At 37.4% G+C, this 27,943-nt stretch overlaps 3 protein-coding genes and 1 pseudogene across 4 annotated transcripts; 2 read left to right on the forward strand and 2 right to left on the reverse strand.

Annotated features, from left to right (window-relative positions):
• Positions 1-5,268: 5,268 nt before the first annotated feature.
• LOC103840017 (NAC domain-containing protein 17) lies at positions 5,269-7,883 on the reverse strand. 2 transcript variants are annotated; one of them, XM_009116503.2, is made up of 5 exons: positions 7,506-7,883; positions 7,158-7,435; positions 6,795-7,085; positions 6,122-6,701; positions 5,269-5,890 (listed from the first exon to the last, which is right to left on the reverse strand). In XM_009116503.2, exons 1-5 carry the CDS (start codon positions 7,678-7,680, stop codon positions 5,532-5,534), a joined length of 1,683 nt encoding a protein of 560 aa, XP_009114751.2. In that variant the 5' UTR covers positions 7,681-7,883; the 3' UTR covers positions 5,269-5,531. The 2 variants fall into 2 exon arrangements, with proteins under 2 accessions (XP_009114751.2, XP_009114752.2); XM_009116504.2 differs by having other exon boundaries at positions 5,532-5,890; positions 6,122-6,689; positions 7,506-7,851.
• A 1,600-nt stretch (positions 7,884-9,483) lies between these two features.
• LOC103840106 lies at positions 9,484-11,151 on the forward strand. The gene is made up of 2 exons (XM_009116582.1): positions 9,484-10,510; positions 10,595-11,151. The coding sequence occupies exons 1-2, from the start codon at positions 9,484-9,486 to the stop codon at positions 11,149-11,151; spliced, it is 1,584 nt and encodes a 527-aa protein (XP_009114830.1).
• A 3,217-nt stretch (positions 11,152-14,368) lies between these two features.
• Positions 14,369-16,042, forward strand: LOC117127774. The gene is made up of 3 exons (XM_033278435.1): positions 14,369-14,536; positions 15,173-15,485; positions 15,711-16,042. The coding sequence occupies exons 1-3, from the start codon at positions 14,369-14,371 to the stop codon at positions 16,040-16,042; spliced, it is 813 nt and encodes a 270-aa protein (XP_033134326.1).
• Positions 16,043-22,150: 6,108 nt separating this feature from the next.
• Positions 22,151-27,446, reverse strand: LOC117128567 (annotated as a pseudogene).
• Positions 27,447-27,943: the final 497 nt, after the last annotated feature.

Raw genomic sequence — 27,943 nt, forward strand, 5'->3', positions numbered from 1 at the left:
ACATTATTCATCAAGTTGAAAAAAACTCTTATACCCTTGTTATATATATATAATAAATCATTATTTAAATAAATAAAAAATAAATTAAATATAAAAAAATAAAAAAAAAGAGAGAAAACAATTTTTTTAATGTTTTTGAATTATAATTTTTCAAATTCGAACTTTTTTATAAATATTTTTTTTGATTTTTTTTCTTCTAAATTTCTTTTTGAAAATAAAAAATTTTGTTTGAAACTATTTTTTTTTAATTCTTTTAATATTTTAAGTATTTATTTATATTTTTATTAGAATCAATGTATATTGTTATCTACATTGACAGTGTCTTACTTAACCTTTTTTTCTACTTGACTTAATAAATTAATTAGACAAATATATATTTCAAATACTCCACCTCTACAAATTGTTCTAGACCATGCATACACGTTTCTTTGAAAATTTTCTTAACAAGTACTATAGAGTTTAGACCATAATTTTCAACCTTTACACAATCAAATCGTTTTATAAGTTTGTATGTAATGTTTTTTTATATCTTCGAATCTATCTTATTTTTTACATGTGTATGGAGATTTTATATAAGTATCTATATATCTAACATTTGATTATTTATTTACACCTTGAAATATATCTAATAGTTACAATACTAATTGACTTGCTTATAATAATAATTACTCATACGGATTTTTTTTGTAATACATGTTTAATGAATTGGTACTACTCATAAAAAAGTGTTTGGTAAACCTGGTAAATTATTACGATATTATCTATTCTAAAAAGAAATCATATTTGTATTATCTTCAATTATACTAGATCTGATTACAATTTTGTACAAATACTAAAACATTGTCAAAATTTCTAAAACATTAATATTTAACTAATAGCACATAAAAAATTAAATTCTCCTCTCCACAAGATTCTTGATGATTGTGATCGATATATATTTAACTAATAAAAACAAAATTAGTTAGTATTTATAATATTTGTATGGTGAATTAAGTTATAGATTTTTTAAGATCACAGTTTTACGGGTTATTTATCTAATATACTAAATAATTGCCAAGTATGAGATAAGATGAACAAAAAAATAAGTAATTCATATCATAAATTATTAAAATAAATTTTCATAAATGAACTAAAATGACGGGTTAAATAAATCGACATCTTCTTTTGGTTTTTATATAATTATATTTATATGAACATATGTATTTTTGTAAAATAACATAACTATAAATACATTTTGATTTTTTTTTGAAAATTATTTTTCGAAGCTTAAAAGATGAATATATTATACATCTTAAAATAAGATTTTATCTTTTTTTATTCACATATAGAAAACTGAAAACTTAAATACTCATAGGTGTAAAAATCATCTAAACCCAAAAATTAAAATCTAGTATTTGTTTATTACCTTTTAATAATAATAATCTGTAATATATAGTTGTTAGCTGGTTATATAGTTTATCATACCGATTCTTTTAGATCCATTTTAAATGTATTATGGACGAAGATCATGTCTGCCAACAAATAAATATTTCTGGCAATGAAGAGAATGAAGAATTTGTTTTGTGATATTTGTTTGATATATAAATACTAAATATAAACATAGATATTTTAGAGTACTTGAAATGCACAAGAATCACTCTACATATAAAAACGGCAAATGATGTAGAGACAAAGAAGCATACATAATTTAGTAGCAGAAAATTATATTTTGATAATGTCAATACTGGTTGATATGAGATAACAGATAACAAAGTGAATTATCATTTTAATTATTGAAAGTGATCCACTTGAGAAAAAATAAGAGATAAAACACATAATCCATAATATCGATTTAGGCAAAGTCATATACATAATGTCAATTCAAAACTTTTAAACAAGAAAACAACATTGTCATCGTTCGTTGCATATGTAGGGAATGTTGATTACATATTGAAATGATCAAAAATGATAATAATTAGACATATTAACCCGAAAAACCAAAAGCTAAATGTGTCAACTATAGTATAATAGTCTTACAAAACTATTTACATTTAATTATTTGTTAGCATTTGCCGTGGAAGGGAGACTATCAAGACATCTATGTTATGAAATTCTGCAAAAATTTATCGTCGTTTGTAATGTCTTACTGAGGGTATATTTAAAAAAATCAGATAAGTTGATGAGAATGAAAAAAATATTCCTAAATTATTAACCGCATTTTAAACTATTACATGAATATTCATTGGAATCTATTTATTAAAAACTTTAGTAAAAATATTTATATAGAGGATAATAATTGTGTTACACTCGTAAAGTGAATTTTAGTCGGTTAATGTAAATAATAATTAAACAACAATTAAAGCATACATGTTACTGACACATGTTTAAATTCACGTGTCACATTCAGCATAATATTGGATAGATTGACATTCCATAATACTCCCTCTGTTTTTAAAAGATGCATATTCTAGATTTTTCACATATATTAAGAAAACTCATTAAATATGCATTGTTTTTTGTGAATAACAATTTTCTATAACTTTTAGCCAATAGAAATTTAATAAACACTATTAATTTTTTTGAAACTTACAATTTTTCATAAAATCATACATTGAAAAGGTAAAAAATGTATCTTTTTAAAACAAATTTTTTTTCCAGAACATACATCTTTTAGGAACGGAGGGAGTACAATTTAGTGAAATATTAGTCAGACATATAATATTGTATCTATAAATTAACTAATTATATTCACTGGTTATGATGGTAACTCACATGGCCTAACCCAAAAATTTCAGCCCGAGTAACATTTAGTACACAGTTATTATAGTTTAACGTATCTGACTAATATAAATATATAAACACAACCATATATACATACAATGAAGATATATATTGTACAAATATTGGCATCACTTTAATTAATCAAATTAAAATTTTTGTGTATGGATAAACCTTTCAATATATGGCTAGTTAACACATTAGCTAGTCAAATGAAATTTTGGGCAAAACGAATTAATTTAGTTGGTTATAAAGAAATTCAAAATTTTGATTTCGTCTTCTCAAGAAGTGTTAAGAACTTTGAGGCATAGTCCATAGTTTCACTGTCGCTGTGAAGGACAATAAGTGTCTTCCGAACAATCTTCTGTCTTTTTTTTAACAATGTCAAAAAATTTCTTTGAGTTATAGAGATATTATCAATGGATTATGGGAAAAGCTAATACGAGACAACTTCTTCATATTAAAACTTATAATTACTTTTAGATTCAATACCAATTTTTTTACTGATCAGAATGTAGGAAAAAAAACCATTCTCTATAAAAATTATAAATATAAGCTTAATCAATTAGATTCAGACTTAATGAGCACCAAAAAGTAAAACTTTGAAGGTGAAAAATAGAAAATGCAAAAAAAATTACAAGCGCTAGTAGATTCAGAAGATGCAAGGATTATCGAATGTCTACCATTGAGTCAAAATCAGTTGACAAATCCAGAAGGATGGCATTTTACAAAATCCATTCTCGTCATAGTAGTTTTGAGCTCATTCTCGTCCAAAATCGTAAGTGGGCTTTCGCCGCGTTTTAGACCCTTTTTGGACCGTGTTATCGACTCATCTGTTTTTACGATTTCTTTAAGAAATCACCTTTGGTACGATGCTGGTTTTGCGAACCAATTGTGTAGTCAAGATAATTATGGTGTTAAGTTAACTGTTATCGTTTTACACGATTAATTTGAATTCATACGAGAAAACAAGTCTTTGTTAAATTTATCGTAAAGTTTCAATGGTAATTCCAATCGAGACGAAACAAGACAGTTTAGTCGAGGCCCGAAGGGGAGAGTGGGTCGCCATACGACGAGTTGGACGAGGGCGAGGTCGTTTTGATATTCCGGAGATTTCTATTTAGGACTTTTCTGAAATTATTTCGAGAAAGTTTTTTAAGAGTAGCAATCTTAGACGTTGATTCCATAAATCACCGCGCTTCATATACTTTTGGAATCATTTCGTTTGTTTTATGAAGTTTTTCTGTAACATTTTCTGAAAGTTGATTTTTGGAAGATTATCTCATAATTATGCTATGATGTTTTTTCGCAGAAACTTTCCGGATTTTGTTTGATGGAAGATTGTTTCATGGAACTCATTTATCGTAAAAACTTTCTACAAAAACGTTTTTCCGATCATGTTTGGGTCGAAATATTGTTCTTGTATCCTTATGCAAATTAGTTTTGCTTATGCCGTATAATTTCACCGACAGTTTCAGATCATATTTGTTTAAGGCATGAGTTCTCAGAGGATTTGAGCCGCTGATTTTATCATAACCGATTTTGACCCTAACAATGATATCTGTAAAAAAGAAAAAATGTTGATTCTAAAACAATTGGAATAAAATAACTCAAAGAAAGAAAAAATAGATATATTTAGATGTTAGAGTGATAAATTTAGGAATGAAATTATTACTTCACTGCATGCAGTGTACAGTGTATAACAGTAAATATGAGTGTATACTATATAGCTATAAAACTAATTTATGATTTTGAAAAATACATGGTAGATTACCTGAGATACTTAAATACATTAGATACTTAAATACACGAAAGCTGGTGTATATGTTTTATATATATATATATATTTTTTTTCTTTTCTTATAGTACAATCTACACCATTTCCCTACTTAGTGAATTATATATCTTATCAAATTCAAATACTACATGTAATATTGCGGATCTAATTGGTTGAAACTGTGATATTAACTTTGTTGTAGAATTAAGAATTTTGTTGCAATTTTTACTAAGAATTTAACTGATAATATTAATTGTGTGTTTATAAGATTCACAGATTCGTTAATAGATTTCTAAAGTACTTTTTTTATGTCATAGGAAAATAAGTGTCTACAGCCAAAAAATATTTATAATTGTAGTCGGCAACTAGAAAATTTATCCGAGTGGCGGCGACGCAACCGCCTTAGCGATCAAATAACAGAGGAACGGAGATATAAATAAAATAAAAGCTTTACGCTTTATATCTTACACGCAGCGGCCATGAGTAGGACAGAAGAAACATCGGCTGGCTGCATTGTCGGAATCTGCTCTCTCGTTTCTCAAGCTTGCAGATTCCTACGTATCCTACTCTCTTTGCTCACTGAAGGTTCCAGGAACAATCATCATCATCATCGAAACAGAGATCATCGGAGCTCAGATTGAAGCTGCTTCGTCAGAGAAGATTATAAGAGAGTTCTCTCACCTCTTCAAGATCATGCTTTTAAAAAAAAAACAAACCAGACGGCTATATACCACTTTCTTGTGAGGTTTTGTTAATAATAGAAAAAAACATAAACTTGTACAAACAAAAAGCATTAAATCGACGAGAAACGAAACTCTTTTTTTATCAAGAATTTAACATTCTTTACTCTGTCAATCTCTATACACATTCAAAGACCCTATATGTGTATTAAAATAATCCCATGACCATATTAATGTGGATCATGGTTGGTTTCTTCTAACTTGCCTGTATTTATGTTTTTGGCTAAAATACAAATATTGTTCAAGAAACCCACCTTTTACGAGAAGACGGGTCTCCCCGACGCTCGAACCGTGGCTATGAACACCCAAAAGATGGCACACAAGGCACCCACTATTGATAAGACAAGAAACCCTCTGTTTCTGCTACGTTTCTTTGCAACAAAGGTAGTGGTCGCTGGCGTTCCACCGAACCTCATACGGCTGAAGCTAGACATACGCACAAATGTCCGGTTAATAGGACCCTCGCACGCAGAGGCTGGCGTTGAAGGTATCGAGTCCATAAATGCCCACAGGGCCGATGAGAACGGGCTTGTTCCACCACCACCATTTTCGCCTTCCTGGTCTTGAGCAGTTACACTCGTAGTAAGATTTGTGGAACCGGGCATCACATCCACACCTAGGCAAAGAGTGTACACAAGTATCAACGGAAGGGCTTATGGCTATTGCGTTTAAAGGTCATAACAAGAGGGTTTGATAAGCAACAAACAGCAGAATATCATATATACATATAAATGTCTTGGTTCAAGTCAAAGAGAAATGCAGAAAAAACATATGTGCTTGTTGGAAAATCATAATTTAGAAGACACCAGAGGTGAATGCTTTGAGATGAGTATGATTTTTTAAGTACCTGATGAAGGTGAAGCAAATGCTCCAGAGATAATAGAGTGCGGTTGATCAAAGAGAACAGCTTGATAATCATCTTGAAACCAGAGATTGTCAGTGAATTGACTGAGATTTGGGTTAGGATCCATGATGTTGTTCAGCTTGTTCTCAGGGGTCTGGTCCTGGAACTGTTGGTAAAGGGATTGGTCTTCTTGGTCTGATGTGTTAGCAAAATTACTCAGAGAAGAAGGATCAGCAGAAGTTCCCTGAAGAATAGGATCCATATCCAAAAACATGGAAACGTCATGGAACAACTGGTCAAACTCATTAAACTCTCTAAATTCACCAGGGTCCAGGAGCTGTTCGGGTTTCTCAGTTGAAGAAGCTCCGAGTTCAGAGGTCAGAAGATCATCCATTTCAATGTAATCTTCCTGCTCAAACACAAAAGGCCCCATACCAGAGTCATTGGGAACTGACGTGGCTTCAGTAGACTCAAAAGTGGAGGGCATGTTGTATGGCTGGACGTTTGGCAAGAAGTCTCCAGAAGAATTGTTAACCAACGTGCTTGGCAGCTCTTCTTCTTGGCTGTTAACCTGCAAACACAACTATCTATGCAGTGAGAAAAGCAAAACAAAACGAACACGTGAAACAAGGGCGCATATGGTAAAAGATCATCTCCCACATTTAAAGAAACTGACCTGGGGAATAATAGAAGCAAGGCCACTAATACATGTTTGAGGAACCCCAGGCGCATATGGGATTCCATTGAGAATCTCCTCGACGTCATCTAACTGAACATTGACAGGATTGAAAAGTGTAGCATTATCCACACGACGAGTCACAGATTCCTCATTAACAGGAATATTACTATCTCCAACTTCATTAACATCATCAACCCATTCTTCTTCCTGGAAGGGAGCACCATAATCCTCACCGTTTTTGGGACCAGCCCCACTTTTCTTGAACAGCTTATAAAGAGCATAATACTCCTGAAGAAGTAAAAAAAAAAGAAGAAATCAATTAACAAACGAAAGACACCAACAGTATCATTAGGGCTATACCTTGGCGTTGTTACATCTGCCGAGCTCATCTTCATCCATGGTGTACTCATGCATGACCCAGTCAGTACGCTCACCATTAGGAGCACGACCTCTATAGAAAACAAGTGTCTTTTTGAGTCCTACTGATCTCGAGTCGTACACGATGACTCGATCTTTCCCTGTGGCCTTCCAATACCCAGTTGCTGTGCATCTACCAGACCTTGCTGCGTTTGGATACTTCCTGTTCCTTGGAGTGAAAAAGAACCACTGTCGATCTCCAGACTTCAACACCGATTGACCTGAAATCAATTGAAGATACAAGTTTGAATCTAACGAAGATAGAAAATGGAACCAAAATCGAAAGCGTACCAGGCAATTCTTCAGGATCCAGTTTGTAAACATCGACGACGCCGATGGCACTGACTCTAAGCCTTGTCTTGCAAATCTTCCTCTTCAGATAATACATCACCAGCTCCTCATCCGTCGGATGAAATCGAAACCCTGGCGCACTTAATTTACCTCCTTTTAACCACGAATCCGCCATTTACTTTACGATCAAAGCAAATTCTCTTCGGAGATACTGAAAAAAATAATAATAAGGAAGCCGATCGGGTCAACGAGGAGATCCCTACTCTCTCTTCGTCTCACCAGCTTTGTGGTTGGTTGGCTATCCGAATGTCTCGTCTCTAGCAGCCGTTTCCTATCATTTGGGCCTTCAAATACGATTATGCTAGCCCACTAAGTTGGTGATCCCGTAATTAAGAAAAGTTTTCTTTTCTCTCCTATGTATTAAAATATAAACATTACAACATTTGAGTTAATCATGTATTATCACCACAATCATTTTTATAATCTTTAGAGAAATATATTGATTCATCTAATTATATAATAATATTTTTATTAACCAAACCATAAATTAATTATTAATGATATTTATTCTTTCTGTAATTAAAAATTACGGAATTGCTTAATGTGCCTAAAATATATATGACGATTTTGAATAATAAATATTTGATAAAAAAATTTGTATAGCCTATATTATTTTTTAATTTGAACTTATTAAAATAAATTAAACAACCACATTAACCATATAAAAAAATTAGATTTTTCGGTATATGTAATATTTTGAATTTTTTACGACTAGAAATTACTAAAACTGTTAAAATTCTCATATTGAAAATTTTTGTGATCCATAGTTTAATTTTTTTTTGTTATGACAAGGTACAAATGATTACAACATCATATAAGTAAGAAGTCTCATTTAATAAATATTAAGTTTAAAAGATACATATATATATATTATCTTTAAATAAATATGTACCAGATAAATATACATAAATATTTTAATATCAAAATTTGTTTTGAACAATTTTTCTTTTGATAAAAGCTTTGAAAAGATATTGATAACTTAATATTAAACTTTGTAACTCTATATTGATTTTTTTTTTAAATTATAAATTAGTAAAACTGTTAAACATTCTAGAATGAAAATTTTGTTATCAGTGATTTAAAGTTTTTCTTATAAGAAGATACAAAAGATCAAAAAATAATATGAGTAAAAACATTATTTAATAAATATAAATATTATAAATATACTATATATTTATGTTAATATCATTTATATTTAATTATCTACCATATAAAATAGAAAAGGTATTTGTTTGGATTAATAAAATTTATGTATGTGTTTGCATCAATTAAATTATATATGGAATAGTTACGGAACTTTTAATTATTCAATATATATGTATTATTTCATGTATTCTAGCCTATTAAGTAAAAAGAACCAAAAACGCTCTCGCGATGAAGACGGCGATCTAGGGCATCGATGCCTTTACGAAGATGGGATCCGGGTATTGGAGTTGGAGTTTGTCTTGCTACGATTTGTCAAGATCACATCACTGATTCGGGGAATCAGGACTTTCATTTGGTTCAACTGGGCAGGGATTTGGGTATCAACAAAGGGATTTACGGGAGTTTAAGGAAACTTTGGATTGGATTTCAATGGCGGTGGATTCAGATCAACTCTCAGATCGAATTGCGGATCTACACAGGTTGTTTCTCGGATTTCGATACCTTAATTATTTCCTTATATCTCATGGAAATCGGTCTTCAATATCATCGATTTGGGTTCTTCGGGGTATGGCGTTTACGGTTTTTTTGGGATTTGAGATCGGGAAGAATCAATCTATGGCAATACGGGTTTATGGTGGAATATTTTTTCAAGGAGGATATGGAAAATTCGGATCAGTATAATAGGATGTTAGGAGCGTCTCTCTGTTGTATCATCCTCATATTATCATTCTTTGATATTAAAACTCGAAAGTTGGTTCTTCTTGTTGTGATCATGACACAGAGTCAGCTATTGAGGAGGAACGGCGAGGCTACTCGCAAGCGATTGAAGATCTCGGTGGCGCATTTTGACAATTCAGTGCTAATCAAAACCTACACCAAAACTTTGATTGGGAGGTGTATGAATCCGGAGGAACAAGAGATGAATGTGTTGTTCACAAACCTTCCAAAGATTTGGAAATTGGAGGAGAAGGTCACGTGTACTGACTTGGGATTTGGCAAGTTCCAGTTTGACTTCAAGACTGAGGAGGACCTTGAAGTGGTGCTGAAGCACCAACCTTATCACTTCGACTACTGGATGCTCTCCTTGGCGAAGTGGCAACCAAGGCAGTCTAGGTCTTTCCCTTCAGAGATCATGTTCTGGATTAAAGTCATTGGGATACCGCTTGAGTTCAGGACGGTTCCTACTTTTGAGAGCATTGGAGGCGCTTTGGGACGGGTGGTTGCAGTGGATGTGGTTCATAATAGGGTCCAAGTGGTGGTGGATGCTTTCAAGGAGCTGTGCTTTGAAACTACTGTGGACTTTAAAGGAGGAGAGTTCTATGACAGTGAGGAAGCGGCGGTATCATTGCGATACGAGAAACTTTTTGGTTTTTGCAAGCTTTGTGGTAGTCTATGTCACAAGGAAGAGCTATGCCCACTTGATGTGAAGAATTCAAAGTCGAGCCCAGAGCGAAGAAGAGAGACCAGAGAAGGCGCTGGGGGTTGGTCTGATGGGAAGCAGCATGATGATAGAGCTCGAAGCTACAAAGGGGTGGTCATAAATGGTAATATGGGTCCACAGAATAAGGAAAGAGATAGTAGGGAGTACTACGGGAAGGGTAAGGGCAAGATGCACGAGGAACCAGACTCTAAATGGGTTAAGGTAGCGGAGCGAGGATCTAAGAGACCTCCTAATCATTATGGAAACTACAGAAGAGATAGCGAGAGCTCTCGCTACAAAAATGCGCGCCGAGAAGATGGGATGAGGGCTTATGAGGCACATACTAAACTGTCTTCAGGGCAGGCACAAGAGGATCAAAGTCAGAGGTCTTTACCTTAGGAAACTCGAGAAGAAGGAGAGATTAAGAGTAACGAAACTGAGGACGTGCGCTTGGCGTCTGCAGGGTTCCAACTAGAGCTTGCTAAGACCCAGGCGGAGGCAACGGAGGGGATTATGGAGGCTACTGACGAGGAAAAGGGTTCACTTGAGGTGCAAGGAATGGTGGAGAAGCAGGATGAATTAACAGATGATGTTGTGAAAGATATTGACATGGAGATGGATGCTATCACTGCTACCCTTTTGAAGAGTGGTATGGATATGGAGGCAGAGGACGAGTTCAAGACCCTTTCAGAGGAGGAAGCGGAGCAAGCTTCTGGGGCTCAGATAGTGCACACTCAAGCACAGGAGGAGGAGGAATTGGGGAATGGTGATGTTGATATCACCGATGACACGGGGGCAAGGGATTTGGGGACAAGGCAAAGCACTCGTAAGCGATTGTTCAAGCCTACTATTAGTACTGCTGGAAGTAATAAGACGAGGATGGCGAGCACGCTTCTCTCTCCACGTAAAAGGGCTGCAGCGAAAGGGGGTTCTCGTCAGGGAGATAGCAGCAAGCAACTGGAGAACAAGGGTCCTTCACACCCGAAACCAGCTAACCTGAAATTCAAAGTTTATGGATAAAGAGTCTGCAATAAGATTTCTAAAATTATGGGTTGTTGCGTTTGGTTTTTCAATTATTATAATAAATGTCATGAGTATGTCTGGTTTAATTGGTTTTCATGGGATAAGGGAAGAAGTCTTTGTGATGTTCTTTTTGGTTTTTGTTAAGCTTTGGAGTAAAATTGTCTTATTATGTTTATGGTTACACGCATTTGCTCGTTATTGTGAAGATGGTTTGTTGTCTTTGGATTGGAGTTTTGAAATTGTTTGGTGGTCTCTTGGGGCTTCTTGGTTGAACGGATTAACGGGTTTTGGAGTCTGGCCGAGGGAGTTACAAGTGAATAAGGTTTGGTGGATCACCGGGGTGGCTAAGTATAGGAACATATATAAGTGTATATTATGGCTGAGAAAATGTATGTTAATCAGGTGGAAGGAATGGGAAAGTTTGGTACAATTCTGGTTGTCATGGAGGATAGAAGAGCCAAAGGGGTATCGGTATATTGGTTTTGATACGAAATTGGAATCACTGGTGGTGATTAATCAGATGTCCTGTGATGGTAAGAGTGTTACAACTTTTAATTATCCTCGTATATACTTGTTATGAAAAAGGGAGGACCAATCGGGAATTTGTTGGAAATGAAACCGTTATATATCATAAGGATAACTGGTATGTAACTCTATGGGGTTTTTTTTACATGTAGCTCTTATTCATAATTACAATGATTCGAGAAGGAATGACTTGTACAATGGTTTGGTGGGTCTTTGGTATGCAAATAAAACGTTTACAAATAAATATGATGAGACCATACGATATGTTTTTGAGAGTTTTGGTATTGTGGCACTGTTAAACGAAATGATGGTTTGGTGGCTGAGGGTCTTTGGGATTAAAACATCCTTGATGATTTTTAAAATTCCAACTTCCCGATTTGAAAGAGTAATGCAGGTTCTTTTATATATAAAAATATCAAGCTGGAAGTGCAAAGGCGTCGGAACTTATGGGATAGTTATAGCTATTTTGGGAATTTTTTTGGTACATGGGCAATACAGGGTCTCCTTATCCCAGATTACTCTTACCATGGGTGTGAATCCTTAATAATTTTTTAATGAGAGCTTTAAGTTGGAACTGTAGAGGAATGGGAAGTAAATGGACAATGAGTTACCTGCGAGAGATATGGCACAAACATAAACCAGATTTTTTTTTTTTTTATCAGAGACCAAGCAGGAGTTCGACTTTGTACATAGATTTCAATTACATTATGGTTTTGATAATCTGGTTATAGTGGAACCAAATGGAAGGAGTGGTGGGTTAGCACTTTTCTATAATAATGAGTATCAAGTTAAGATTCTCTATTCAAGTAATCGAATAATAGATGTGGAGGCGGTGGCTTTGGAGAAAAGGGTGTTTCTAACATTTGTTTATGGAGACCCGATCCAAAAAATGAGGGAACAAGTCTGGGAAAGATTAACTAGGTATAGCCTTGCATGATCCGATCCCTGGTTAATTATTGGCGATTTAAACGAAATTACGGGAAATCATGAAAAAGATGGAGGAGCTTTGAGAAGTGCGGATTCTTTTATCCCCTTTAATGATATGATAAGAAATAGCGGATTACTGGAGTTTTCAGCTCGAGGAAACAAAATGTCATGGCAAGGGAGAAGATGAAAAGGAAAAAGGGCAGTGGTGGTCAGGTGTCGTTTAGATCGTGCTCTAGAAAATGAGGAGTGGCATACTCTATTTCCATGTTCTCACACAGAATATCTAGGATTGGTGGCATCCGATCATCAGCCAGTGGTGGCGTACCTCGATGATAAAGTTCACAGGAGGAAAGGACAATTTCGGTTTCATAAGAGATGAGTAGGTCAAGAGGGTCTTATGAAATCCATTACAATGGGCTGGTCAGATCATAGGATAGGTAGCGAGGATGATATAGTGGCAAAAATTAGCAATTGTCGACACAAAATTGCAAAATGGCGGAAAAATAATCTACCTTACGGAAAGGAGAAAATAAGTGATTTACAGAAGGCCCTCGAGGAAGTTCAGACAGATAATACTAGATCACAGGAGGATATTGTGGAGGTTTCTAGGAAGCTACAAGAAGCATATAAGGATGAAGAAGATTATTGGCATCAGAAAAGTAGGAATATGTGGTATTCTTCGGGGGATCTAAATACTAAGTTCTATCATGCATTAACTAAGCAACGACGAGTTCGTAATAGGATTGTTGGATTACATGATGCTGCGGGGAACTTGATTACAGAAGGTAATGGAGTGGAAAAAGTGGTTGTAGACTATTTTGAAGAGCTGTTTAGTACCACTTCACCGACAGGATTTGAAAGTTTTCTCTCAGAGGAAACAACAGGTATCATTCCTCAGATGAACCAACGCTTGTTGAGGGTAGCGACTGAGAGTGAGGTTAAAGAAGCTTTGTTTATGATGCATCCACAGAAGGCGCTAGGACCGGATGGTATGACAGCTCTCTTTTTCTAGCATTCCTGGCATATTATTAAGAAGGATTTTGTAGAAATGGTAAACAATTTTTTAGTGTCTGGAGAAATGGATCCAAGGTTAAATATCACTAATATATGTATGATACAAAGACGGAGAGGCCTACAAGGATGACGGAACTGAGGCCAGTTAGTCTATGTAATGTCGGGTATAAGATTATCTCGAAGGTTCTGTGTCAGCGTCTGAAACTCTGTCTGCCGTCTCTTATTTCGGAAACTCAATCGGCATTTGTGGCAGGGAGGTTGATAACTGATAACATTCTTATAGCTCAGGAGATGTTTCATGGATTACGGACTAACAAATCATGTCAAGGAAAATATATGGCAATTAAAACGGATATGAGCAAAGTGTATGATAGAGTGGAATGGGATTTTATTAAAGCTTTACTAGAGAAGATGGGTTTTGATCTTCATTGGATTAAGCTAATGATGGAATGTATATCATCGGTTCAATATCGGGTTTTACTAAATGGACAACCAAGGGGCCTTATTATTCCAAATCGAGGGTTACGGCAAGGAGATCCTTTTATCTCCTTATTTATTTATACTGTGTACTGAGGCTTTGATTGCAAATATTAAAAAGGCGGAGAATGGGAAACAATTGATAGGCATGAAGGTAGCTCGAGCATGTCCATCCATTTCACATTTACTGTTTGCGGATGATAGTCTTTTCTTTTGCAAAGCCCAAAGAGAAGAATGTCAAACTATTTTCAGAATCTTAAAGGAATATGAGATGGTATCAGGTCAACTCATTAATTTTGAGAAGTCTTCGATCCAATTTGGACCTAAAATTGAAGAGTCAAACAGACAGGAAATGAGAGACATTCTGGGCATTCAGAATCTTGGAGGAATGAGAACTTATCTAGGATTACCAGAAAACCTTGGGGGCTCAAAGATTCAGGTTTTTAGTTTCGTGCAGGATAGAGTAAACAAACGGGTTAATGGCTGGTTTTTTAAGTTCTTTACAAAAGAAGGAAAAGAAGTGATTATTAAATCGGTGGTTACGGCATTACAAAATCATGTGATGTCCTGCTACCGATTGCTTAAGGCAACCTCAAAAAAACTGACAGGTGCGGTAACCCAATTTTGGTGGAGCCCAAGGGGAAGTACGAGAGGAATGCATTGGAAATCTTGGGACAAAGTATGTGTTAGCAAGGAGGAAGGAGGTTTGGGTTTTAAAGACATCACTGATTTCAATACAGCGATGATTGGTAAACAGTTTTGGCGATTGATTGAGAAGCCAAATACTTTATTTGCTTGCGTTTTTAAAGGTCGGTATTCCAGGAACGCCTCACCCCTGGAATCGATTCGCTCATACACTCCGTCATATGGCTGGCGGAGTATTACATCAGCTAGATCTCTGGTTAGCAAAAGACTAATCAAACAGGTGGGATCAGGATCTTCTATCTCTGTATGCAATGATCCTTGGCTCCCAACCACTCGCCCATGACCAGCAAATAAAAACCAACACAATCTCTACCCAGAGCTCGCAATGGATTCTCTTATAGATCCCAATTTGTGAATTTGGAACTCGCAGGCACTTCAGGCTTTAGTGGACTCACAGGATGCGAAAATTATCGAGAGCATACCACTGAGCAGATTCCAGATGGTAGACAAAGATGGATGGCATTTCGCAACAAATGGGAAATGCACGGTTAAATCGGGATATCAGGTAGAACGGGTTTACCCGGATAGAGAAAAACCACCAGTATTGTTTGGACCTACGGTCGATGGATTGAAGTCATTCTGCTGGAAAGTCAGGTGGCCACCAAAGCTTAAACATTTTCTCTGGCAGTTGGTGACATGGTGTATAGCGGTCAAGAAAAATTTACAAGCGCGAGGGATAAGTGGTGATATATGTTGTGCAAGATGCGGAGCTGACGAGAAATCGATAAATCATGTGTTTTTCGAATGTCCTCCAGCACTTCAGGTTTGGGCTCTCTCAAAGATACCATCAAATCTAACTATGTTTCCAATACAATTCCTTTTTACAAATATGGATCATCTTTTCTGGAGAGTCTTTCCGCAGTTAGATGATCGCCAGTTTGCATGGATACTATGGTATATCTGAAAAGGAAGGAATAGTAAGGTGTTTAGCAATCTGGATATTGATCCTAGGGATACGCTCAAATTGGCGGAAACAGATTCAACCCTTTGGGCTGAAGCCCAGATAGTGAATGAACAGAGGATAGTCCCACAGGTAGAGATTATGTCTTCACTGTCAAATCCAGGTCGATGGGGTTTCGTAGATGGTTCCTGGAAAGAGAAAGATTTTTTCTCCGGACAGGGTTGGTACAATACTTTAGAAGGCTTCGATGGGTTGCTGGGGGCGAGGAATGTTCGGGCTAGTCTCTCTCTCCTCTCCATGCAGAGATGGAAGCACTACTCTGGGCTATGGAATGTATGAGGAACTTACATCAATTTCAGGTTACGTTTGCAACGGATTGTTCTCAATTAGTGAAGATGGTTTCAGAACCAGAAGTGTGGCCAGCTTTTGTAAGTTATTTGAAAGACATTAAAATCCTGAGAGAAAGTTTCCTCCAATCAGAGATCGTCCATGTACCAAGAGCGCAAAATACAAAGGCGGATAGCCTAGCACGCAGTGTCAGGATTCGGCCGTCTTTCGTCGTTCACATAGATCAATATCTTCCGGTTTGGTTTACAGAATCTGTATGAGTCTGTAAAGTTGATGACAAAAATAAAAGTAAAAAAAAATTCATAATATGTAAAACTAATTTATATGTAATGTTTTTCCCGCGTCTTGACCTAGTCTATATAGTATAAGAAGAGTCTCCCTCTTTATTATACGGTTACATCAGTATTCAATGTCTATTTAACTGCCACATCATCTTAGCTTTCCAGCAAACTTTATTTAGCACTAGTGGTGTACCTGCGTTTCCTGCAGGGTGTAATTTTTATGTCTCAATCAGTGGATGATTATTAATCTTAGGTTGTTAAATGAAGATGTTCATGAGATGTAATCATGTAAGTATTAGGACTTGTTTCATGATAATTTTATGTTGGTTTTGTCGTCAACGTGATGCCTAAAAATTTATATTGGCGTGTAGGAGTGGACACTTTACCAGATATCCGAAGCCGCATCCAAATCCAATAAAAAAAATGAACCAAAATAGCAAAATATTCGAATAGGTATTGAATTAGGAGATATTGGATATCCAAACCCGAACGGGTAATATCCGAACTTGGATATCCGAAGATAACCGAACATATGTATAATTAACTTTATATTTCTAGTTTACATCTCTCATTTTATATAAAATAGGTATATTGATACTACACATACTTTAAGTTCATATGATATACATACAATTACGGAGAAAATGATTTATTACTCAGTTAAAATGCATGTCAAGCTTTTTATTTCAAGAATTAATAAAACAATTACATCCAAAATTTAAAAAAAATAATCAAATTAAAGTCTTTTTAGTTTCAAATGTTATGTCCAAATCTATTAACCATTTAATCTATTAAAAATAAAAACTGAGCTAAGTGAAAATTATATTTTTAAATACCAAAAAAATTGAGAACTGAAAATTTTAAATTTTTTTTTAAAATCTAAATATCCGAATCCGATCCAAAATAACCGAATCCGAACTAAAAATACCCGAAGCCGACCCGAAGTACAATAATACCCGAACAGGTTCTAGACCTCTATACCAAGATACCCAAAAATCCGAAATACCCGATCTGAACCTGAACAGGTACCCGAACGCCGACCCCTGTTGGCATGTGTTGAATTTCCGTTAAAGGTTTTATGGTCCATACATGGTTTGTTATGTTGCCGTATGGGTGGGTGTTGTGTACTAACAAAAATATCTTTTTTTTTTAAAAAAATGTGTCTTTTTAAAATAGTGTAATCTATTCTAAAAAGTTTTACATACAAATAAAACTATTAGGGATGGCAATTGGGCTCTCCCGTCCCGTCCCGTCCCGAACCGCTGCGGGATCGTCTTCTGGCAGTACACGGCGGGACCGTCCCGCGCGGGATGCGGTCATCAAACTAGCTGCCCAATCCCGTACCGCTAAATGTGTAAGCCTTCGTCACATAAAAACATAATACAAGCTGCTTCAAGCTGCTTCAAGCTGCTTCTGCTTCACCTGCACGGATATTAGCTCGTTCCTGCCAAATCTGCTTCTACCTGCATAAACAAACTTACCAACATCGAGTCATAACTTCAGCTGAACCACCAAACATAAACATGATCGATCCTATTCTAACAATCAATGTTGGTTCTGTTGAGATGAAGCAATAAAGATCAAGAGTAAAGGCATGAAGAATCAGAACTATGGAAACAAGAGGGAAAGAGCAATTTGAATCAAGCCATACAGTTTGCCCTAATCCGTAACAAGAGTGTCTTGGAAGGCAAGGAAGGGTGTGGGCGTTTTTAAATGTCTCACCATCAGTCTCCATAAGGTCTGGAATAGTTTAAACAAGTGGGAGCAAGTGGATGGATCTGTTGGAGCTCAAAGACAAGCCAAAGTCACATGTTAAGCTAAGGATGTAAGAGAAAGAGGAGATGTCACTTTCATGGCTCAGTTGAGAGTGACTTGATCCCATGCTGTCTCCATTTGTTTATTAATTCCTATTGTCTCATTAGAAACTCTTGTATCTATTTATGTAACATGTCTGAGAAATTAATCAAGTAAGGGAATAAGAGATTCCTCCTTCTTACTCTCTCACTTTGCAACAATCTCTCTCTTTCTTATTCTTATGGTTCTAACTTAATCTCCTTAATCTATACACATAACCATCTCATAAATCATTAAAACTCACATGGTATCAGAGCATTTAAGCTCTTGAAACCTATTACTTCCGCAAATCTTTCACTCTGATTATTTCTTTTTCACAAATCCTTTTATTTTTTCTCATCATTCTTGAACTGTTCTTGAGTTGTTCTTGATGGATTTTGGAGAAAATTCAAAAATGGTTGTGATTCCGGTTACTCTTAAGGGAGATAACTATCTGTTGTGGGCAAGGCTTGCTAAGACAGCTCTTGGAGGCAGAGGCTTCTGGGATATAGTTGAAGAAGGCAAGAACCCAAAGAAAACAATCCTAGGAGAGGATGGTAGAGAAGTGGTGGTTAGTGAGGCTGGCGAGAAGAAGAAGAATCAAGAGGATCTCATGGTACTGTCTATTCTTCAGTCCAGCCTTGATGCTTCACTCCAGGAAGCTTATGGCTACTGTGAAACTTCAAAAGACCTATGGGATACACTCAAGAAGGTGTATGGAAACCAGTCCAACATCAGTAGGGTGTTTGAAGTCAAGAGGGCTATCAATACTCTCAGTCAAGAGGACAATGACTTTGATAAACATTTTGGGAAGTTCAGATCTCTGTGGGCTGAGCTAGAGATGTTAAGGCCAGCAACTATTCATCCAGATGTGTTGAATGAAAGGAGAGAACAAGACAAGGTGTTTGCACTACTCTCTAATCTCAACCCTGGATACAATGATCTAATCAAGCATATCTTAAGAGACAAGGAACTCCCATCCCTTGAAGAAGTTTGTGCTAGGATTCAGAAAGAACAAGGATCAGTGGGGCTCTTTGGACGCAAGCAAGACTTGGTACTAGCAAACCAAGCTGAAGGACTTGCAAATAAAGGCACCTACAAGATTGAAGACAAGAAGGTGTGGATCTGTGATCATTGCAAGAAGAAAGGCCATGGAAAGGACAAGTGCTGGATCCTCCATCCTCACCTCAAGCCACAAAAGTTCAGAACCAACTACAATGATGCAAGAGCCAACTTCTCTGGTGACATGAGAGAGCCATCTACTCCAGCTACCATGCGCTCTGCTCCAGCAGGTGGTGAAGGCAAGGCTCTAGCTTCCAGTGGCAACCTTACCTTGAGGAACAATCAAGATGAAGTCATCAGACGTTCTGACATTGAGGCTCTCATCAAACTCCTCAAGGATAACTCTGGTAACACACTTGGTACCTCTTTACATGCCTCCACTTGTGGTATCTTGCTGAATGCTTTAACTGAACCTAAAATTACAAAATCTTTAGTTATAGATTCAGGGGCAAGTCACCACATGATTAGTGATCTTAGCTTAATTAAAAACATTGTTCCTGCCCTAGGAAATGTTATGATAGCTAATGGAGAGAAAGTACCAATCAAAGGTGTAGGTGATCTTAGGCTATTTGATAAAGATTCTAAAGCTTTCTATATGCCTAGTTTTACCTCAAACTTGTTATCAATTAAAAGAGCTACTAATGACTTGAATCGTAGTGTTACTTTCACTCCTAATGATGTCTACTTTCAGGATATTGAAACTAGTAGGTTGCTTGGCAAAGGTGTAACCAAGGGAGACTTGTACTTACTTGAAGACACTAAGCTATCAGCTGATTTATCTTATGCTCTAAATTCTATTTCTACTTTACCTAAAGATGTATTATGGCATGCTAGATTAGGACATCCCCATTCTCGTGCTTTGAACATCATGATTCCAAGTATTTCCTTTAAAAGTGATTGTGAGGCTTGTATTCTAGGCAAACATTGCAAGAGTGTGTTCTCTAGATCAAGTACTATTTATGAACATTGCTTTGACTTAATCCACTCTGATGTATATGGACTGCTCCATGCATATCTAGAGAACATCATAAGTATTTTGTGACCTTTATAGATGAGAAATCAAAGTATACATGGATCACATTATTACAATCTAAAGATAGGGTCTTAGAAGCTTTCATAAATTTTCAAACCCATGTATCTAACCACTTTAATGCCAAGATTAAGATTTTGAGATCAGATAATGGAGGAGAATACACAAGCAATGCTTTCGAACAACACTTAGCCAAACATGGGATGATCCACCAAACTAGCTGTCCATATACTCCACAACAAAATGGTGTAGCTGAGAGAAAGAATAGACATCTCATGGAGGTGGTAAGGAGCATGATGTTTCACACAAGTGTGCCCAAGCGATTTTGGGGAGATGCAGTTTTAACAGCTTGCTATCTAATCAATAGGATCCCCACAAAAGTCCTTCAAGATCAATCCCCTTATGAGGTACTTAACAAAAACAAATCATCTATAGAACATATGCGTGTGTTTGGGTGTCTTTGCTTTGTTTTGATACCAGGAGAACAAAGAGATAAGCTGTCAGCCAAGAGCACAAAGGCAATATTTATTGGGTACTCTCCTCACCAGAAAGGCTATAAGTGTTATGTACCAGAGACCAGGAGGGTCTTAGTCTCAAGAGATGTGAAATTTGTGGAATCCAGAGGCTACTATGATGGAAAGAGTTGGGAAGAGTTAGAGAATCTGTCCCAATCAGCCTCGGTTAGAGCCAACAATCTAAGGAGACTAATGGAAAGACTTGGGATCAGTATACACCAAGAGAAAGGCGCCAGTAAACCTGAGGCGAGTCCCCACCAGTCCACTCCAAATACTGAAGTTGATACTGATGTGATTGAGATTCCTCACCTTGATCCTGAGGGGGACAATCAAGCTGAACATAATCAGGAGGATTCAGCAAGTCATGATCAAGCTGAGCATCATACAGAAGAGGAGCAGGATCATCACACTACTCAAGAGGAGCCAGTAGTGATTGCAAGCCAGCCTCAGCCTAATAGTGATCAAATAGGAACTGAGGAAAGTAGTTCACAGCAGCCGGTTCTAAGAAGAAGTTCTAGGATCAGAAAGCCGGTTGATCTAAACTGGAAGAACAACAGGGTCTACTTCAATGCTCAAGCTGTGGCCCATCCTATACAAGGAGTGTGCTCTCTAGCTCATTATCCCCAAGAACATGTGGTGTTTATTGGAGAGTTGGATCAGGAATACATTCCAAGGTCTTATGAGGAAGCTATGGAGCATGAGGAATAATGAGATCCTAGGACCCTTCTCTGGATGGTTTGGATAGATCCTTGCATAAACGAATCAAAGACTCAAGTTTATCAAGGCTGTGGATCGAATGGTGACACAAGAGGCTGCGGAAAGGCTCCTTGATACTCCTAGGCTTAGATCGGATATGACACACCTTTCTAAAGCCCTTGGGCGTTGGATATTACACACCAACAGACTGGATACTACACACCAGACACTCTCTTAACTCGTGAAAGCAAGGGAGAAGAAAACACAAGGTTTAAACAAAAGATAACTTAGATTAGAATGAGGGTTTGTGATACACTTAAATAGAGAGATCCTTGTACATGCACAAGGTCTCGAAAACATAAGAAAACTTAAAGGAAAAGGCTCCACACGGTTTCAAAGTAATAACACAACACTTAGACTAAAACATAATATAAGATAGATGATGAAGTCGGTCCAAGATGCCTTAGGCCGAGTTGCATCCAAGATACATCAACTAGGAATGTGTAAGTGAACTTGATACCTCATTAAAAACCTTGATTAGAAAACCCAGTGGGACAAAACTAATCAAGGGAAAAAGAGTATACCAAGTCACTTGCCTAGATGATGATCAGCTTGATGGTAAGATCACATGAATGGTGATGAGTGTGTCTTGGTAGCTCAAGCTTCTACCAAGACAGTCTTCTTGCTTCTTAGAGATCTTCAGTATGTTTCCAACGGCTTCTTTGAGTCTCCTTGTCATTGCACGAGTGATAGGACCTGTGGGAATGGCTAGGACAGCTTCCTCTTCAGCTAGTGTATCTTCAGTCTCTCCTTCTTCATCTTTATCAACTAGCTGGTCCATGATCATATCATCCCCTCCCACTTGAAAAGGATTTGTCCTCAAATCTGGCTCATCTGCAATAAAAGGGATCAAGTCAGTAACATTGAAGCTATTACTCACATCATACTTACCTTGCAAATCCAGTTTGTAGGCATTGTTGCTGATCTTCCTTATGACCTTAAAAGGTCCATCAATCCGCGGCATCAGCTTGGACTTCCTTTCATTGGGAAACCTCTCTTTCCTTAGGTGAATCCAGACCTGATCACCCACTTCAAAGACCATCTCACGCCTTCCTTTGTTAGCATGCTTAACATACTGTTTGGTTGTTGCCTCAATGTTGAGCCTAGCCTGCTCGTGGAGTTGTTTCACCATCTCTGCCTTCTTTTTGCCATCAATGCTGACCCTTTCACACTCAGGTAAAGGGATTAAATCCAAAGGAGAGTTGGGATTGAACCCATAAACAATCTCAAAAGGGGAAAACTTAGAAGTAGAATGCACAGCATGATTGTATGCAAATTCACAATGAGGCAAATAGTCTTCCCATGATTTCAAGTTTTTCTTTATGAATGCACGCAAGAGTGTTCCTAGAGTCCTATTAACTACTTCAGTTTGTCCATCAGTTTGTGGATGACAAGTAGTAGAAAACAAGAGTTTAGTACCTAGCTTAGACCAAAGAGTCTTCCAAAAATAACTAAGAAACTTAGTATCTCTATCAGAAACAATAGTCTTAGGCATGCCATGAATGCGCACAATCTCTTTAAAGAACAAGTTAGCAATATGCAATGCATCATCAGTTTTATGACAAGCTATAAAATGTGCCATCTTTGAGAACCTATCCACAACCACAACGATAGAATCCTTTCCAGTCCTAGTTCTAGGCAAGCCAACAATGAAATCCATAGATATGTCATTCCAAGGATGATAAGGTATAGGGAGAGGAGTATACAAACCGTGAGACTGAACCTTAGACTTGGCTTGTTTGCAAGTTGCACATCTCTCACATAGTTTCTCCACATCTCTTTTCATCCGAGGCCAAAAGAAATGATCCTGCAAAGTTTTAAGAGTCTTTGCAATACCAAAGTGACCCATGAGACTTCCTCCATGAGATTCCCTAACAAACAAGTCTCTCAAAGAACAGTTAGGCACACACAATCGATTATCATAGAAAAGAAAACCATCATGCCTAAAGTAGTGTCCCTCAGCAAATTTCTCACAAGAGTTGTAAGCTTCTTTAAAATCAGGATCATTCTCATACATTCCTTTAATCTGTTCAAATCCTAATAGCTTAGCATCAAGAGTGTTCAAGAGAACATACCTTCTGGATAGTGCATCAGCAACTATGTTTTCCTTACCTTGTTTATACTTGATGACATAAGGAAATGTCTCAATGAACTCAACCCACCTGGCGTGTCTCTTGCTGAGTTTGTGCTGTCCTTTGAGGTATTTGAGAGACTCATGATCTGTGTGTATGACGAACTCTTTAGGCCAGAGGTAGTGTTGCCAAGTCTGCAAGGCTCTCACCAAGGCATATAGTTCTTTATCATAAGTTGCATAGTTGAGGGTAGCTCCTCCAAGCTTCTCACTGAAGTATGCAATGGGTCTCTTCTCCTGCATCAATACAGCACCAATTCCAATTCCTGAAGCATCACATTCTATTTCAAAAGTTTTATTAAAATCAGGAAGTATAAGAAGAGGGGCATTAGTAAGCTTCTCTTTTAGGCATTGAAAGGCAAGTTCTTGTGCTTCTCCCCACTTGAATCCGACTTCTTTCTTGATTACTTCAGTCAAGGGAGATGCTATGGTGCTGAAGTCTTTCACAAAGCGCCTATAGAAACCAGCAAGTCCATGGAAGCTCCTCACTTCACTCACTGTCTTAGGAATTGGCCATTCTCGTATAGCTCTTACTTTCTCCGGATCAACTTTAACCCCATCTGCACCCACAATAAAGCCTAAAAAGACCAAGTGATCCGTTCCAAAAGTACACTTCTTAAGGTTAGCAAAAAGAGATTCCTTTCTAAGCACATCAAGAACAGCTCTAAGATGTTCTATATGATCATTAAAGCTTTACTGTATACAAGGATGTCATCAAAGTATACCACAACAAATATGCCAATGAATGATCTAAGAACATGATTCATTAATCTCATGAATGTACTAGGTGCATTGGTTAATCCAAATGGCATGACTAACCACTCATATAGACCATGTTTAGTTTTGAATGCAGTTTTCCATTCATCTCCTTCTTTCATCCTAATCTGATGGTATCCACTTTTCAAATCAATCTTAGAAAATATGCAAGAACCATGCAATTCATCAAGCATATCATCTAATCTAGGAATAGGATGGCGATACTTTACAGTGATATTGTTGATGGCTCTGCAATCAACACACATGCGCCAGCTCCCATCTTTCTTGGGCACAAGTAGCACTGGAACAGCACAAGGACTCATGCTCTCTCGGATATGCCCTTTCTCCATCAGTTCCTCCACTTGCCTTTGTAGTTCTTTGGTCTCCACCGGATTAGTTCTGTATGCCGGCCTATTGGGAAGTGTAGAACCGGGCACAAAATCAATTTGGTGCTCAATCCCTCGCACTGGTGGTAGTCCATTGGGACTATCTTCTGGAAAAACATCTTGATATTCCTGTAAAAGATTGACAAGTTCACTCGGATACTCCGGTGCAATGTTATTAGTAGTCAAGAGGGATTCCTTATAGATAAACAAAAGAATAGGAAGGTTAGAGCAGAGAGATCTTTTAACATCACCAGACTTGGCATAGAAGTTTAGTTGCTTTGTTGATTCAGCGGGAAGATCTATCTCTTTCTTCTTTTGTAGCTGAAGCTGATCAACCTGAACTTCCTTAGGAGTCATAGGCACAAGAACTGTCTTTCTCCCTTTAAACTCAAAGGTGTGCTTGTTGGCATACCCATCATGTATCACACGTCTATCTGATTGCCACGGCCTTCCAAGGAGAATGTGTCCAGCTTCCATAGGCAACACATCACAAAGAATCTCATCTTCATATTTACCAATGGCTAAGGGAACCATAACCTGAGTAGATACTCTCATCTCGCCCTCGTCATTGAGCCATTGGAGCCTATATGGTTTAGGATGCTTCTGGACCCTCAAACCCAACTTTTTAACCATAGTCTCACTCGCAACGTTGACACAACTGCCTCCATCCACAATAAGACTACAGACCTTTCCTTGCACTAGACATCTAGTATAGAAGAGATTCTCTCTTTGCCCCATCTCCTCGGTCTTGCTTTGAAGACTCAAGGTTCTTCTAGCAACTAGCAATCTTCCAGCAACCGGGTTGGCAACATACTCCTCTTCTGAACTGTGATCTTCTTCGGCTTCTGTCTCATCATCAGCAGATTCATATTCTCCATTGGCATGAAGGATCATCACACGTTTGTTGGTACATTCATTAGCATAGTGCCCACGTCCTTGGCACTTAAAACACTTCACATCTCTTGCACGCGAGCTTGTAGCTTCCACTTTACCCTTATCTTTGTTGTAGATGCTACTAGACTTGGCTTCTTCTTTTGGCTGTGGCTTGCTCTCCTTTTGATAGCTCGGTTTATCTTCCTTAGAGGTCTGGTATCTATTGGAACCATAGCTGCCACGCGCATGACTTCTTCTCTTAACTTGCTGCTCCACCAAGATAGCTTTGTGTAGCATTTCCTCTATCTCCAAGTAGTGTTGCATCTCCACTCTATCTTGTATCTCACGGTTGAGTCCACCAAGGAACCGTGCCATGGTAGCTTCACTGTCCTCAGATACACAAGCTCTTAGCATAAGCAACTCCATCTCTTGAAAGTATTCCTCTACAGACTTTGATCCTTGTGTGAGCAGTCTCAGCTTTTGATGAAGATCACGGTGATAATGGCTTGGTACAAACCTCTTACGCATCACAGCTTTCATCTCTGCCCATGTTTCAATGGGAAATTCACCATTGCGCCTCTTGTTTGTAACCAACTGATCCCACCAGCTCAATGCATAGTCATTGAACTCGGTAGCAGCTACCTGAATCTTCTTAGTCTCTGAGTAATGCTGACAGTTGAAAACGAGTTCGATCTTCTTCTCCCACTCAAGATAGGCATCTGGATCAGCTTTACCATGGAAAGGAGGGATCTTAAGCTTTAACCCTGATAGCTCATTGCGTCTATGCCTCCGGCCCTCATGATCACGTCGAGATCTTCTACTGCTACGTCTTGAACCGGAGCTATGGCTACTTCTCTCATAGAAGTTATCAGTCTCTTCTGATCCAGCATGCTCACGCTGACCTTGTCTGTTTCTTCTTGGCTCATGTCTTGAACCAGATGCTTGTCCTTGCCCATCATGCGGTCTCTGATCATACTTCTCTTCCAGTAACTTCACCATCGCTTCCATCACTTGTTTGGTGATTGCTTCTTGCAGCAATCTATTCCTTCGCACAAAGGTTTCATCATCCTCCTCAGACCCCATTGCTTCCTGATACACGAAATACTTGAACCAGTAAGTAGTTCAAAAGAAATCAGAACTCAAGATTCAAATAAGGAAACAAAGTATTCAAACAAAGCGGCAAATGAAGATACTTGATCAACACGCGACGATTTGAATTCAATCTTTTCGAAAATGAAACAATAACAGATCAGATTCAACGGATGATGAAATGAGATAATCAAATCCTGATCTATGATTCTAACAACAGATCGAGTCACACAATCACAAGAAACTTTCGGATCAATCAAAACGATAACGTAATCGACAAGAATGTGAAAAGGTTTTTGTTCAAAACTTGATCGAAATTCTTAGATCTATCAGTATGAGACACGAAACAATCAGATCTAGCAATCCTGATAATAAAACAAGCAGATCAAGTGAGAATAAACACACAAGAACCGATTGATCAAGAAAAATATGAATCGACAAAGAGTAGATCTTTTAAGAAATCGCAAAAGAGAAATCGAAACTCCCCTTCCAGAGTGCTCTGATACCACTTAATGAGATCCTAGGACCCTTCTCTGGATGGTTTGGATAGATCCTTGCATAAACGAATCAAAGACTCAAGTTTATCAAGGCTGTGGATCGAATGGTGACACAAGAGGCTGCGGAAAGGCTCCTTGATACTCCTAGGCTTAGATCGGATATGACACACCTTTCTAAAGCCCTTGGGCGTTGGATATTACACACCAACAGACTGGATACTACACACCAGTCACTCTCTTAACTCGTGAAAGCAAGGGAGAAGAAAACACAAGGTTTAAACAAAAGATAACTTAGATTAGAATGAGGGTTTGTGATACACTTAAATAGAGAGATCCTTGTACATGCACAAGGTCTCGAAAACATAAGAAAACTTAAAGGAAAAGGCTCCACACGGTTTCAAAGTAATAACACAACACTTAGACTAAAACATAATATAAGATAGATGATGAAGTCGGTCCAAGATGCCTTAGGCCGAGTTGCATCCAAGATACATCAACTAGGAATGTGTAAGTGAACTTGATACCTCATTAAAAACCTTGATTAGAAAACCCAGTGGGACAAAACTAATCAAGGGAAAAAGAGTATACCAAGTCACTTGCCTAGATGATGATCAGCTTGATGGTAAGATCACATGAATGGTGATGAGTGTGTCTTGGTAGCTCAAGCTTCTACCAAGACAGTC

This window comes from Brassica rapa, chromosome A09, assembly GCF_000309985.2.
Source record: "Brassica rapa cultivar Chiifu-401-42 chromosome A09, CAAS_Brap_v3.01, whole genome shotgun sequence".
NCBI lineage: Eukaryota > Viridiplantae > Streptophyta > Magnoliopsida > Brassicales > Brassicaceae > Brassica > Brassica rapa.